Here is a 15,000-nt window from a genome sequence, read left to right as displayed (position 1 = left end):
GAGATCGGTCAGCCTCCATTGCTGCTGGAAATACAACTACACGGTTGCTTGGTACGTGGTATAAAATTTGCAAATATTTGAAAAGTTTCTTAATTTTTCTGTTCAACTGCATTTGGTCATTTGTTTTCTTTCTTATTTCTTATTTTATATATATTTTTTTCTTTTAAATCTATTTCTTTTCTTCTTTTCATCTTCTTTTCTCGCATCTTGTTCCTCAGTACTTCAGATTCTGGTTATTTTCTGCTTTCTACTTTTCCTTCTTCTTGTTCTATTCATCCTAACTTTATTGAATTTTTGTGATTTTATTTAATTTTGGGCTGCTTTTGCATTGCAGTGGAAACTTTCTTTGCAACAACTTAATCATGAAGTCCCTTTTCACCAGGGGACTTATAAATAGGCATTAATTTGCAACATGCAGTATCAAGTTCAGCATCATAGCACAATTAGATGTTAAGCCTTCATTGTTTGAGTTAATGTACATGGGATAAGCGCTTCATTCTGTGTATCACAGGGACTTTCCAGAAAGTGGACTATGTTTTCCTTGTGGGAACAGCAGGAGGAGTTCCACACTACACAGATTACAACAAGCATGTTCGACTCGGTGATGTTGTTGCGTCAAGTCCTCCCGATGGACAGAAGTAAGTTTGGCCATTTGCAATAGGCGTGGAAGTTTTGTTTAATCATTATTTAATGTTACTCTTTTAAGTAGGTGGAAACATAAGTAGAACTAAGCAGTGTTGTAGCTATTAGCATTCTTTTAAATGCTAATATAAATATCTGATAGAATTCAACAAAAGTATTCAGTTAATATCTGCTGGTTAACAGAGAAGTAGCCATAAATATGTTATTCTGATTCTTTTCAGGTTTTTATACATGTATTGTGAGGGAGCAAAGGTATTAGAAGATGGACTGTTTGAGTTTGACACCAAGTCTTGGGGACCACCTGACCTTACTCTACAGAAAATTGCTCAACAGCTAAAGGAACAGGTAACATAACTTCTTGCAAAAGTCTTAAATATTAGGGGTCACCATGTGCTACATGTATATCAGGAAGAATCAAATAAACCCTGCCTTGTCTGACCTTCATTAATGTGGTCATAACTATCATTACTAATATAATTATTGGTAGTTCTAGTACTGGTAGTAAGAGCAGCAGCCACCATATACCTCATGTAGTAAAAGTAGAACCAATGACAGTGCTCATTGTAACAGAAGCAGTAGTAGTAGTATTTCATTTTTCTTACCAATGCATTGTGATAGTGAATAAATGATTTTTTTTACTTATTATTATTATTATTATTATTTTCTTTTTCCCTTACCCCAGGGTGAGGAAGCATGTGGCCCAGCACCCTGGCTCCAGTACATGTCTGAAGGTAATGGCAAATTAGCAGCACAGGAGATGGACTTCAAGAGACCAGATGAAGGGACAGACAAGCTGTACATGAGTATTGGAGGCTCAGATGTGATTGAGGTGTCTCATCCCATGCCACCCGAAGGGGCCGAGAATGTCAGGTAAAGGTCTTCTTCCCACCCTGTATCCCTTCTCAGTTTCGCTGCCCTGTAACAATGCATTTGGGCATTAAGTTTTTATGGAACTGATGAGGTTTCCGCAGACTCATGCCTGCACTTGCACTTAGATTGTGATTAAATTTATGAAGAAAGAGGTAGGGTTTTTCAAAATTAATTTTTGTTGCACAAGCACATCTTCACCTCCAAATTATTAAATGATGTCCAAAAGCTGTAAATATGTAAAACAAATGCAAGGATTGTTAAAAAAAGACATTGGTTTGGTAATATGTTTAATGAAAAGTAGTAAACCAAGATGATTATTGTAATGTACTGACATGAGTTTGGGATATTGCTGCATAATACAGTATTTTTTATATGTTCACTTGGTAGTATGTAGTAATAATTTGCTCATGATTTTCACTTTTAGAGTCTCTTTATGAAAGTGACAATTAAACTGATTGTAACTAATGTATCCAAAAAAGTCTGTTTTCATGTACCCCTTATTTGATATTTTATTCTTAAAGATTATCAGACAGACCAACGGATAAGCCAATATTAAGAATAAGGTATTTATGCCATAAGCTTTTCCTCTATACTGCTATCTATGCTTGTGTCCCATTCACAATATTCACTAGCCACATGTAGATGCCAGCACACCTTATCAAGTTGCACCACATACAGGACGATCTTTTAAAACCTGAATTGACTGGTGTTACTGCTTTGTAATTTTAACAAGAGTTACAGGATTCCTTCAATACTACTGATGGAATTGCTGTGCTTTATAATAGCTGTATTGAAGAACATGATTCCAGCTAATAGTCAACAAAGGATGTTAGCATATCCTGCTCTATGGAAAGTGTCTTTCAGTTGATATGTTTTCAGGTTGGAATAAGGATTTGACTTAATTTTTATAAGACAGCCAGAATGATGCTTTGACCAGTTGAAATAGTCAATTCATTTCCAATTGGCGCTTTTAATTACCTATATTACATCAATTGATCTGAATACATGCATACACCATTCATGATTCCAAATACCAGGAAGCTTAGCGATAGACCCTGAACAAGGAGGAACTTATCCTGCAGGTTGAGTGACGGTGATGATAAGCAGATTGAGTGAAGGTGATGCTTCTGGCATATGTCTGTCTACACCATTGGGTAAAAGGGACGGCCTGAAAAGAATATTCAGAATGACGTATGGCTGAACAGGGAATCATCAAATTCTTATCTACTTTGTGCCCTTTCTGGCACTCCCTTTTCCTTGAAGTTTGTACACCCAAACCTAATGTGTTAACCCATTGGTTGCAGTTTTATGTATTGTCCACTGTATTTTTTTGTGAATTTTGTTGTACACAGATGGTTTCACAAAAGTGCTCAGCCACAAAGGAGTCAATTAGCAAATAGTTGTGACCTCACCTGAGTTCTCCATTCCTTGAAATTGCAGAAAATTATTAAAGCTGTAGATCTCTCTCTAAGAAAGGGTGTCCTCTCGTTGCCCTAGGCATAGAGCAGCACCTTGAAGTAGCACCACAACCCAACTCTTGTCAACGGCTCCCATTAATGCCTCTTACGCGATGATCCAAATGTTTGATATATAGGAAGTGCTTCTGCAGGTAGAGAAAGAATAAGGTTTACTCCTATTTATACTTGTCAGCTGTGCAAACAAAACAAAGACGGAAAGAATCTTGCTATATACATATTCTCAATGTGGGGAAGTCACCCTGCAGGACTTCGCCTACTACCTAAAGAATTTTGATTTTACCATTAATAATATTCCTAACCAAACATGTATTATTTATATACTATACAACTAAGACTCTCCCAGCCTTGTATAAATGAATATATTTAACTTTCAAACCTACCATATAGCTGTGTTGTTGATGCTGTAGTACATAAAAAAAATTAAGTGTAAAATTTTCTCATTATTGTTCACTGAGTTGTACCCTAGCTGGGGAGGCATACAGGTACTATATTTTGCCCAGTGGTGACCTATAAGCTAGTATATAGAAGAGATGCGGCCCTGTCCCATTCGTGCTCCTTAAGAGATATTACACTGCCTTGCTAACCCCCCAAAATATATAAATGATATAATTAATGCTCTGGTAACCAAAGTGAAAAAAACTAGAATTGAGAACAGGAAGAGATAGAGAGACAGAGTTCAGGCCCAAAGACAGAAAAAGACAAAGGGACAAAGACTTGATTCAATGCCTTTGGTATATTGAAGAAAGATAAAAATTATCACAATGACAGCTGCTGCCTAAGTAAATGTATGAAATAGATCAATATCTAAAATAAATATGTAGACCATGCAAATAACATATTCAAATCACAATTTGTGATTTGTTTTAAGAAATTCCCAACAAACAGTAAAACATAAGAAAGAATCTTTCTGAAAATCAAAGCAAAAGGTAAAAGAGAGGTAGGTATGCCTAATAATTGACTCCTTAGTGACTAAGTAATTGTGGAGCCATCTATGTGTAAAGACATTTGATAAACTAAAATATTGTAGACACGACATGTATATCATGCCAGCTGTGACCACTGAGGTAATATGTTAGTGAGTCAAATAGTAACTGTGTAGAGCTAAGCAAATGAGTTAGTGAATGAATGAAAAGGTAACTAAGCAAGTTGGTGAGTGAATTGGTGACTGAGTGAGTTGCTGAGAGAATAAGTAAAGGGGTATATAAGGGAGTGAGTGGGTGCTGGGTAAGGAAGTAAGGTGGTGAAGGAACAAATGAAAAAAGAGAGAGCAAATAAAAAAGAAAAGTGAATGAACAGGAATAAGAGAGGGAAGACACTCAGAGAGAGAGTTTCCCAGCAATGTTTTCAAAGTGAAGAACATACAAGAAATTCTTAATCCCTTACACATATTTGTATGATGAACAATATTCATTGTGTAGGGAAATAGATAAATGAGAATGAATATCTTTACATTGCAAGAGACCTATTTACATTACATGTACTGTCAAGATATTCATTCTCATCCAAACCTTTTTCTACAAGTCTTTTTGACTCACAATACCCTTTTCTTGCACAGGGACCCGACAAAACCTCGCATTCACATGGGGGTAATAGCCTCAGGTCACTCTGTGGTTTGCAACGATCAAATGAGACAGGACTTTGCTTCTCAACTCGGTGTGCTCGCTTATGACCAGGAGTTTGATGCAGTTGTGGAATCCATCTATGGCAATCGCAAGGACCATTACATGTTCATTAGGGGCATTTCTGATTACCAGTAAGTATGCAGAGATGGTAGAGTCTCAAGTGCTTATTATATATTAAGGATTAGAAATAGTTTTACTCAAAGAGTATTTGTAAAAATATTAGTTTTTATCAAGATGGATATGATTGAATGTATACACGCATAAACACATACACAAACTCAGGCACACGTACATGCACACTCACACACTCATACACACATCTACACTCACACACTCATACACACATGTGCACATCCCACCCCTACACACACACACCCACACACACACGCACACACCCACACTCACACTCACACTCACACTCACACTCACACTCACACTCACACTCACACTCACACTCACACTCACACTCACACACACACACACACACACACACACACACACACACACACACACACACACACACACACACACACACACACACACACACACACACACACACACACATACACACACACACACACACACACATACATATATCACACACACACACATACATATATCACACACACACACAGATTTTACTCAGTTTAAATGACATTTTGTTTTGTTTAACTTTTCAGAGATGGAACAAGAAACAAAGATTGGCAGCCATATGCATCCCTGGCGGCAGCTTCTTTCATGAAGTCAATTATCTGTGGTCTTGAGGCACCTGTAGATGACTAAGCAGTTTGTTATGGTTGGACATGAAGGTTGTAGATTTTTTTTGCAGAGGGGTAGGATGAAAGTACCTTTTTCACTTAACTTTTGAATTTTTATTTTGTGATAACTTCATTGTACAGGATATCATTTTTTGTAAATGCTTACAGAAGGAAAAAAAGATGTCATATATATATCTTGAATTCTGAACTAACAAATGCAGTTTTATAACAGAAAGAAAAACTTTATATAAAAGGGATGTTTGTCATGAGGACTGCTATCTTGTATGAAGCTAATTATGAATGGAGAGGTGTAGCTACAAAATCCATGAATGAGGCAAGCTAAAGAAGGATTACATATATTCAAAGATGAGAGAAGTGTAAAAAGAATATTGATTTTTCATTTTTTTGTTTTGTTTGTTTGAAGAAGAAAATTAGGAAATGATACTATTACCCTGAAAAGACATTTTTAATTAAAAGAGCAAAGAAGTTTAAAGAATTTGTCAATAGAGCAAAGAAGCTTAAAGAATTTGTCAATGCTTATATGCATTTCCAGATAATGTGAGATGTTTAGTAATGCATATTATGTTTTTGCACTACTTTTTCTTATTTTCATGAGATGAAAATATGAGTGTGCATAATTGAAATGGTGCTTTGATACTGAAGGACTTTGACATTTACTGTAATCATTATTATTTCTGCATTCCAGTCTTTGTGAATTCTTGTGGTGTATAGTATTATTCCATGTAGATGGCCAGTCACTGAGTAATTCTTATCAATTAGACTCAAATTATTTGGGCAAGTAGATAACTTGGAATGCCAGAAATATAGATTAATTGTTTAAATGGTTCATTTTTAAGTATAGTAACTTGGAAATTTGATATTTTTATTCATCTACACAATGTACATTGCAAAAGTCAAGGACATCTAGATATTTGATATACAAAAGTTGTTTCAATGTTCAGAATAATTGTAACAGTTTGGGGTTACATTGTACACTGTTAAGGAAATATTACATTACTGGAAGAAGAAACATATTTATGTTAATTTTGCCATTATCTTATGAACGAATGTAAACGTGGAGGAGGCAGAGGGAATCTTCGAAATGGAGACCTATTCCTTCAGAAGTATCTGGTCTTCCTTCAGTGACTAGCCTTGTATATGTGTGTGTTCAACTCTCTCATCTCCCTGATACATGTTACTCCTGTTACATATGAATATGATATTTTATTGACGTTGTTGCTCCTGTGCATTAAGATAAAGGATAAATATATTGATAGATAAATATATATATAGATATATGACTTCGCTTATGGTAGGGTAAATTTAGGCTTGAGCTAACATCTTGTCATCTCTAGATTTATTAGAAAATGACTTATTAATTTCTTTTGTAATTATACATTGTGGTCTCATCTGAATCTGTTGATTCGCATTTTAAAGAAAGTTTTACTTTTTATCATTAGTTTTATCCTTCTTATTCTTTTTCTTAACTATGTAGGGTCATTCATTCATATTGTGGAAATGTTGCTCATGTTATACAATCATCCACACTTATTAGAACTTTTTACTGCACAAAAAAAAATACATAGGCACGAGTATTTTTATTAAGAGTAGGACACGCATCAAGCACGATCTGGAAGGAGGTGTACCAGTGCTAGTCTCTTATGTTTATGATATTAACTGTATGTTTCATGTGTGCTATTTTGTTTACACTGGTCACACTGATATCAGACGGTGTCACTGGTTAGGTAGCGTGTTCTGTGAAGTCGAGATTCATTTTCTTTGTAATAATAGCATTTATAGATAACTTCCAATTTACCATTTTTCTTGTTAAGCCAATCTCGTCTTAGGATTTCCACTTCCTGTGTTTTCCACTGCAGTGTTGAAAGAATGTCAGATACGAGCATATGGTGAAGTGTGCCAACGGACACCAAAGAAGAACTAATCAAATAAAAATGATGAAAGTCTTTTTATGTGTTTATCTTAATATTCTCAAAACCTCCCATATCTTAGGAAATAGAAGAGTGAAAGACAGGAAAAACAGTATTGAAGTAAATGCATATTACTCTTTTAACCAAGAGATGCTGAGAAGATATAGTATTCACTATAGTATTGTTTAGTATTGTTTAGGCTCCACAAGTATCAGCTATCTTAGAGGCAATAAGTAAACCTCGTGATCTCGCCTAATTTCACCTTTCCTTGTGTTTACGGAAAAACATTTTTTAACTAATGGTTTAAATACTAATGTTGGTATTATCATAGACAATAGTCATTATAATGGCATTATCATTATTAATAGCAATATAAGAGTAAAGAAAATAACAAGGGAAAAGGTAAACAGGCGAGATGGGTAGTACTAGTAATAAACTCATTGTACAAATGTTTAATGTTTAATGTTTGAAAATAAATGTGCTAGACATCAGAGGTCATATAGCACTATGGTAAAGTATTGCGTCGGAAAAGGCAAAGGAGAGTTAAAGATTATGATAAAATGTGTTACATGTCAAAGGATTAAGAACGTTACAGGATAATATGGTAGCGAAAAAGGGGGATAGGGAAGCAAGTGAGCTAGACCAGAAGTTAGTATAAACGGGAGGGTAGGGCGATTGAGTGAATTATAGTGTGTCTGTCACTGGAGAATGTATAGGAAAAATGTTCAAGGAAGAATAGAGATAGCTGTTGAAGAGTAAGAGAAAAAATCTGGGGAGAAGGGGTGGTGTTAAATATCAAAGAATAGAGGGTGTTACAGGAAAGTATGGTAATGAAAAGGGGAAAGGAGGGAAGTAAATGAAGTAGAGCAGTGATTAATAAATGGGAAAGGTTAAGGAGACAGACTGATTAAATGAATTGTATTGTATCTGTGACTGGGGAAGGAATAAGGATAATAGGTGATAATATTATATATGGTTGTATTAGTAGTAGGGGATTAGGTATCTGGGGATTGAGACAAAGGATCAGGAATAGTTGAAGGAGTTGTGTCTGGGGGGTTTGATAGGGACAGTGGGGTCTGAGGAAGGATATTGTGATAAAAGAGATTCACTTGTATATCCACGAGGGAGTGGGAGGGATAGTAAGGAAGGATGGGGTTTTGGGGGGAGGTTCAGTTTGGGTGGTATGGTCGGTTTGGGTGGTTGAGAGGATGAGGCATCTTGGGAAGGGGTTGGGGGAACATAAGGGGGCAGAGCAAGTGAGTGAATTGCAGTGTATCTGTGACTAGCGAAACAGAGGTGGCTGTTGGAGAACTAGGAGGAGAAGAATCCAGGGGATGAGAGAGACTGGGGAAGGTGGTGAAGCACTATGAAAAATGTTTGGAGAGGGGTCTGGAATAGGACACTGTTGTGATAGAGAGGATTCGTGTGAGTATTCAAGTGGTAGAGAGGATGGGGTATGTTGGGAGGGTGTAGGAGGAAGGGGGGTGGAGGGAACTTGGGAAGGAGGAGGATGAATATCTGCAAATAATTTAAATGTAGCAGGAGTAGGAACAGAGGGACTGTGGGGTGGATGAGGGAGCGGAGTGTTCCCTTGGGTCATCTTTAGGAAGTTTCGGATGTCTTCAAGGGTTTCTGAAGGGGAATTTGGTATAGAGGACTAAGAAACAAAGGTTCTCTTATAAGGAGGAGAAGAGGAGTAGGATATCTGAGGAACAGATGAAGAGGAAAATGTAGGAGAGAATGTAGTAGGAGAGTGTGGAGTGGAACGTTTAGGTTGTCTGGTACGACAACTAAAGTGAGGAGGAGGGGTATCTGGAGTATCTGGATTTAGGATGGAAAATGGATTTGACTGGTGGATAGTGTGAGTAGACATAGGACATAGGTTTTGGGTATTGGGAAAAGATACCTGGGGAGATGTAGAAATATCTTGTGTAGATGGTGAGGGAGCAGAGCGCAGGACTGTTTTGGAATAAGTTGAGAGAGAAAAACCTCGTCGTCGTGCTTCCTGTCTGGCCTCTTGTAGTGTGAGGCCTAGTATAAATCTGAGGACTGCTACCTCACATTCAAACTTCTAGGCAGGGAAGCTCCTATAAAACACATTATGGGAGTCTCCACAATTGGCACATGTACGTGACTGAGCCGAAAATGGCTGGGTGGCCAAAACGGCAACATTTTTGACATTGACGAGGAAGGGGTTGATATTGTCAGACATGATAAGACAATCCACAAATATAAACTCATGGGAGAGGTCTTGTTTATGGAAGCTAATCTTGGCAATATTGAGATTTATGTCGGCCTCTAGGAGGAAGAGTGTAACACTGTACTGCCACTGCATCATATTCATCAAGGCAAGAAAGTAGGTCATTTTCACAGTCTGGCCAGTCCTTGTTATACATGGGACAAGCATTTGGGGGAATAGAAACAGTTCCAGTACAAGTATTAAGAGTTGGGCAAGGTTCATCAGCAGGAATGGGTTTGCCAGTAAGGTCAGTTAGGGCAGATAGTGCACGAGCTTGAGCTTCAGATGTAACTGTGACAAGACGTGAACGATCAGAGCGACTGTGAAAGGTAACCTTGCCTACTTGTTTCTGGAGGCACTGCTGAAAGAGAAGGGTATTCTCAGAATAGGGGCCTGTGGGGGGAATCACAAAGAATCGATCCCACTTGGCTGGGCCAAAAAGAGTACCCAGAAGGTTTGCAGAGGTAGAGGTAGTAGAAGGACGAGGGCGAGAGGAAGATGGGGTGGTGTGGAGTGGAGTAGTTCTGCGGGGGGGAGGACAATAAGGATGAAGAGTAGTAATAAGGGAAGAGGGGGTTGACATTGAAGAGGGTCGTGCATTAGGGGATGAAGAGGAGGATATTGGGGATGAGGAAAAGGTATTTTCCAGGGGTTGAGTAATAACCTGAATGGGTTTTTCAGAATGGTTAGAGTTGTTCGTAAGCGTCGAAGAGGGGGTATTAGCATCAGTGGTCCGAGCCGTGGTCCAAGGAGGGGCAGGGGTCGGCAAACCATCAAAATCAAATTCAGATAAGCTATTTGATGAAGGGGCAAGCCTTAATGCCTCTATCAAGGGTAAAGATTCTTCATTACTGGCCATGGTGAGCCTGAATAAACGGGAAAAGAAATGGTCTACCACTTAGGGTCCCCATAAGGGGTAAAGGCTAAGTAATTAACCAAGGGAATACCGTGCCCATGGCTCCCGGAGGCCGTTCGTGACTGACACAAAGCCAGCCTTTCTTCCTTTTAGTAATAGCAGTAGTAGTAATAATAATAGTAGTAATAATAATAGTAGTAATAATAGTAGTAATAATAATAGTAGTAGTAGTAATAACAGTAGTATTAGCATTTAACTGTAATATTAATGGTAATGAAAGTAAAAACTTTCCTTTATGAAAATTCAATGAATAGCATGAAAAGTGTTTGGTTAAGCCTAGTAATTGGCTCATTGATGAAATAGAACTTGTGAAGCCATCTATTGTAGAAAATAGAAATTATGAAAATATATTTAAATGTTTATGCATGTACCTTTGTCATTAGCAGCTTAATATTCCAAGAGGTCTTCTTCAGTTAGCCTTCCACATAATAATACTGAAATTTAGAAGACGGAAAATGTTTAAGTGGTCAAAAAAACCAAGACTGAAAAAAATGATAGGGTAAATGTTAAAGTCAAACTCTAAATCTGATGATTTTCCTAATAACCTTTTCCAAACTGTAATCTAATTCATTTGAGCCCATTTATAATTGTGTTAAGACCACAGAGTAAAAATTGGCCTGGATATCGTAAGCACTATGAATGGGTATAATAAAAGGGTTTCATTTAACTTCAGATACTTCTTGCTTTTAGCATTAGGTTATGTCAGAAAAGAGTTTGATCAATGTATGTTAATCATGTAAATAATGGTAAGTAAACATTATTTATTTTCATGCCATCATTTTTGGCTGACTTCCTTTCATCGTGAAAAAAAAAAAATTATCTTATATTTTCATCATATTTTATTTCCATCTACTTTCATCTTTTACATTGCAACATTTTATTTCCACATCGTCTGAAAACTCCAAACACTCGAGCATGCTGTTAGTTTCCTCTCTCAGGCGCCGCAGCCATCCTCAGGGAAGTCCCCGGGTCCCTGAGGCCAATAGCCAGGACCTCCAACCAGGATGCACTCGCCAGATACAGGTTCCACCTCGCAGCCCCGCTTCTGGTTGCCCCAACGGCCGCGGTAGCCTAGGTAGTGCAGCTCGCCTTCGTACCTGCAGGGCAAAGGGCCACTGGGTCTTGGGGATAAGGGCAGGCAAAGGGGTGATGGAGATTTGACATGAGTGTGAAGGAGGTGTGGCAAAGGTATAATCTCAATCTCATAATCTCTCTGTGTGTGTGTGTGTGTGTGTGTGTGTGTGTGTGTGTGTGTGTGTGTGTGTGTGTGTGTGTGTGTGTGTGTGTGTGTGTGTGTGTGTGTGTGTGTGCGCGCGTGTGCGTGTGCGTGTGCGTGTGTGTGTGTAACGTCTTGTACACATTTGACAGTATTTATTTATCAGTTAGCATTACCCATACTTAAAAGGTCCACATATCTTTTTGGACACTAATGGTACATTAAATTTTCACTAACATTTATCTTTAATCGTATGATGGTAGTAATAATCGTTATCCTCTGACCACACACGCACACGCACACGCACACATATATATATCTATATACATCTACTACTATCAACTGTAGCAAGCTATCTAACTATCCATCTATATCCATAACAAGTGTATAATTACTGAATATATAAATATGTACGTAGATGTTTACACAACGGATATTGTTGACCTGTAGATACTTACACAACAGACAATTTTGATCTGTAGATACTTACAAAACAGACATTGATCTGTAGATACTTACACAACAGACATTTTTGATCTGCAGATACTTACAAAACAGACATTATTGATTTGTAGATACTTACACAACAGACATTTTTTATCTGTAGATACTTACAAAACAGACATTTTGATCTGTAGATACTTACACAACAGACATTTTTGATCTGTAGATACTTACACAACAGACATTTTTGATATGTAGATAATTACACAACAGACATTATTGACCTGTAGATACTTACACAACAGACATTATTGACCTGTAGATACTTACACAACATCCGAGTCATACTCGACGATCTCAAGGCTGTCCCACGACCTCCAGGCATAGCCACGGTCAGCCTGGTCCTTGAGGTGGATGGGGAAGTGCACGTACTCATGGGTCCCTGCGAATTACCCGACACAAGGTACAGTGGCGGACAAACGTTTTCTTATGAAATGAAGCTTCGAATCGGTTTTACTCTTTACAAAAAGTGCGGTATTGAAGCGGATGTTCGAGACGGAATTCGAAACGGGTTTGGTATGAGTTTTAACTGTAACTAGTAGCTCCACTTTCCTATTGAACCTAAATATGAAATTGATTTTTTCCCAAGGGTATTGTAAAGGCTATTAAGGTAGAAAGGGACTCCTCGTTATCCTAAATAAGTGTTTTGTTTTCTTCTGGTAATAAAACAATATCGAGTAAATTATATAATTAATTATGTTTCTAGCTATGTCTGATATATCATAGCACACTCTCGTTGGTTAAACGTGATGATATCAGTAGCTCTGCCTTATTATTATTATTATTTATTTATTTATTTTTTTTACCAGGTCAGTGTTTTCCGTGCATTTACTTTGAAATGGTTCAGTAATATCAGTGGCAGGAAAATATTCGAAATCGAAGCCAAGAAAAAAATGCAATGAATAAAGGCGAAGGGATGGAGTATAGCCTCAAAAGTTGCCAACTATGATTTCATCATGAAGGAGTGGGGCTACCTGTTACAAGCTACCTTAGCCCACGACCTCTGTCACTATTAGATGTTTTTTTTTTTGTTTTTGTTTTTTTAGATCAAGACCAGAAATGTTTTGGCATTCATACATTGTGTGTGTACGAACGCCCGCATATAGACTCATATTTAAACACACACACACACACTCAATAAAGCATTTCTGCAAATGAAACACTACTACAAGAGAACCGAACTAAAAAACTGAAGTTTCGAACACGTCGAGAATTTCTTAATTTTTCAATTTCACCAGGAACATTTGACTGTGTTCGAAACGTCCTTATTTTCTTCAATTTCTGTAGTTTTATTCCCTTACAATTGGGTTTTTTATTCCGTTTCTGTTGGATCTTTACTCCATTTTTCTTGTGATATATTTCCCTTTTTCTTGGGATTTAAATTTCCTCTTCTCTTTATTCAGCTTCTGTTGTGTTCTACTCCACTTCTGTGATTTTTATCCCATTCCATTTATATCTTTGTATGTATTTATTATTATTATTATTATATTATGATTATTATCATCATTATTATTATCATTTATACAATATCTATTCCCACAGTGTTTCATTATTATTCCACTTACACAGCACCTCCCCCCTCTCCCCTAATCCTTCCCCCCCAGTCCTTACCTTCCCTCCCCCTAACCCCCAGCCCCTCCCCCCTCCCCCTCACACCCCTACCATCACCCCTCCCTACCCATTACCTGCTGCAGACCAGAGCCCGTGGGAGCCATTGGCACTGAACACCTCTGCGTGAAGCCCCTCCACCACCTCAACGGTCGCTGGGTAAGTCACGTCCACCACATCGATGCGGCTGTCCTCACCTGCAAGGCGGAAGGGGGTACTGCTGTTATTATTATGTTGTTATTGGTCTTGTTATTGCTATTATTATTATTATTGTGTTTGTTATTATTATGTTGTTATTGGTCTTATTATTGCTGTTATTATTATCATTATTGTGATTGTTATTATTATCATTGTTAGTGTTGTTTGTGTTATTATTATTGATGTTATTATTATTGTTATTATATTGCTCTTGTTACCATTATTATTATTATTATAAATTGTTATTACAATCATCATTATCATATAATTATTATTATTTGTTATTATTATTATCGTTATTATAATAATAATATTATTATAATATATAATTTACACTTATTTGCATTATAATAATAATTATGATTATTATTATTATAATGATAATTATAATAATAATAATAACAATAATAATAATAATAATAATAATAATAATAATTATTATTATTATTATTATTATTGTTATTATCATTATCATTATCATCACTATTATCGTCATGATCATCATGATTTTTACTTTAGTTATTTATTTATCATCACCATCATCATTAATAATGATAATAATGGTAATTATCATTATTATTATTATTTTTTTATTAACGCCAGTCAAAATTTGAAATTCACCAAACCAAACGACAACCTTTAGATACGTTATAGATGTGAATTCACCAGTGAAATATATCTTTTAAAAGTTTCATTTCGATTCATGACACGAGTTTTGCCCGGGCACTATACTTTGCTCTGAGACTGTGCTTATCGACTATAACAGAATATAACAGAATATAACCCTATAACAGAAGCAGAAGAAGAAGACTCACCGTGTGTAAACTGGAAATTGTTCGCCGTCTCGTTCCAGGTATACCAGGCGCCGAAGGAGTGCACTGAGACGTAGCATTCCACCACTTTTCTGTCCTGTGGGTTGAGGAAGGGAAATGTGGCACCTTTCATACTGCTTTGGGTCTCTTGTTATGGCTCTTTCATGTTTTTTTTTCGTGTCTGTTTGTCTATCTGTCTGTTTCTCTGT

The 15,000-nt window shown here is 37.0% G+C and overlaps 2 protein-coding genes across 11 annotated transcripts in view; one reads left to right on the top strand and one right to left on the bottom strand.

Annotated features, from left to right (window-relative positions):
* Window positions 1–7,336, top strand: part of LOC113829466 (uncharacterized) — a 177,929-nt gene extending 170,593 nt beyond the window's left edge. For all 9 annotated transcript variants that reach the window (XM_070119234.1, XM_070119233.1, XM_070119231.1 and 6 more), the window contains 6 exons: window positions 1–51; window positions 512–638; window positions 864–987; window positions 1,325–1,512; window positions 4,546–4,743; window positions 5,293–7,336. The exon at window positions 1–51 is cut by the window's left edge and continues 75 nt beyond it. In XM_070119234.1, coding sequence (XP_069975335.1) covers window positions 1–51; window positions 512–638; window positions 864–987; window positions 1,325–1,512; window positions 4,546–4,743; window positions 5,293–5,395 — 791 coding nt within the window. In that variant the 3' untranslated portion in view covers window positions 5,396–7,336. The remainder of the gene's footprint in view (window positions 52–511; window positions 639–863; window positions 988–1,324; window positions 1,513–4,545; window positions 4,744–5,292) is intronic.
* Window positions 7,337–11,288: 3,952 nt separating this feature from the next.
* Window positions 11,289–15,000, bottom strand: part of LOC113829452 (uncharacterized) — a 10,133-nt gene continuing 6,421 nt past the window's right edge. The window contains exons 7-11 of one of the 2 annotated variants that reach the window (XM_070119239.1): window positions 14,795–14,888; window positions 13,859–13,978; window positions 12,444–12,555; window positions 12,380–12,397; window positions 11,289–11,550 (exon numbers count right to left, since the gene is read on the bottom strand). In XM_070119239.1, the coding sequence (XP_069975340.1) occupies window positions 11,388–11,550; window positions 12,380–12,397; window positions 12,444–12,555; window positions 13,859–13,978; window positions 14,795–14,888 (507 nt within the window). In that variant the 3' untranslated portion in view covers window positions 11,289–11,387. The remainder of the gene's footprint in view (window positions 11,551–12,379; window positions 12,398–12,443; window positions 12,556–13,858; window positions 13,979–14,794; window positions 14,889–15,000) is intronic. The other variant, XM_027382627.2, reaches the window with a different exon arrangement.

The sequence above is a fragment of the Penaeus vannamei genome, chromosome 43 (assembly GCF_042767895.1).
Source record: "Penaeus vannamei isolate JL-2024 chromosome 43, ASM4276789v1, whole genome shotgun sequence".
NCBI lineage: Eukaryota > Metazoa > Arthropoda > Malacostraca > Decapoda > Penaeidae > Penaeus > Penaeus vannamei.
Note: the sequence above shows the minus strand (reverse complement) of the source record. Positions and strands in the feature narration are given on the sequence as shown.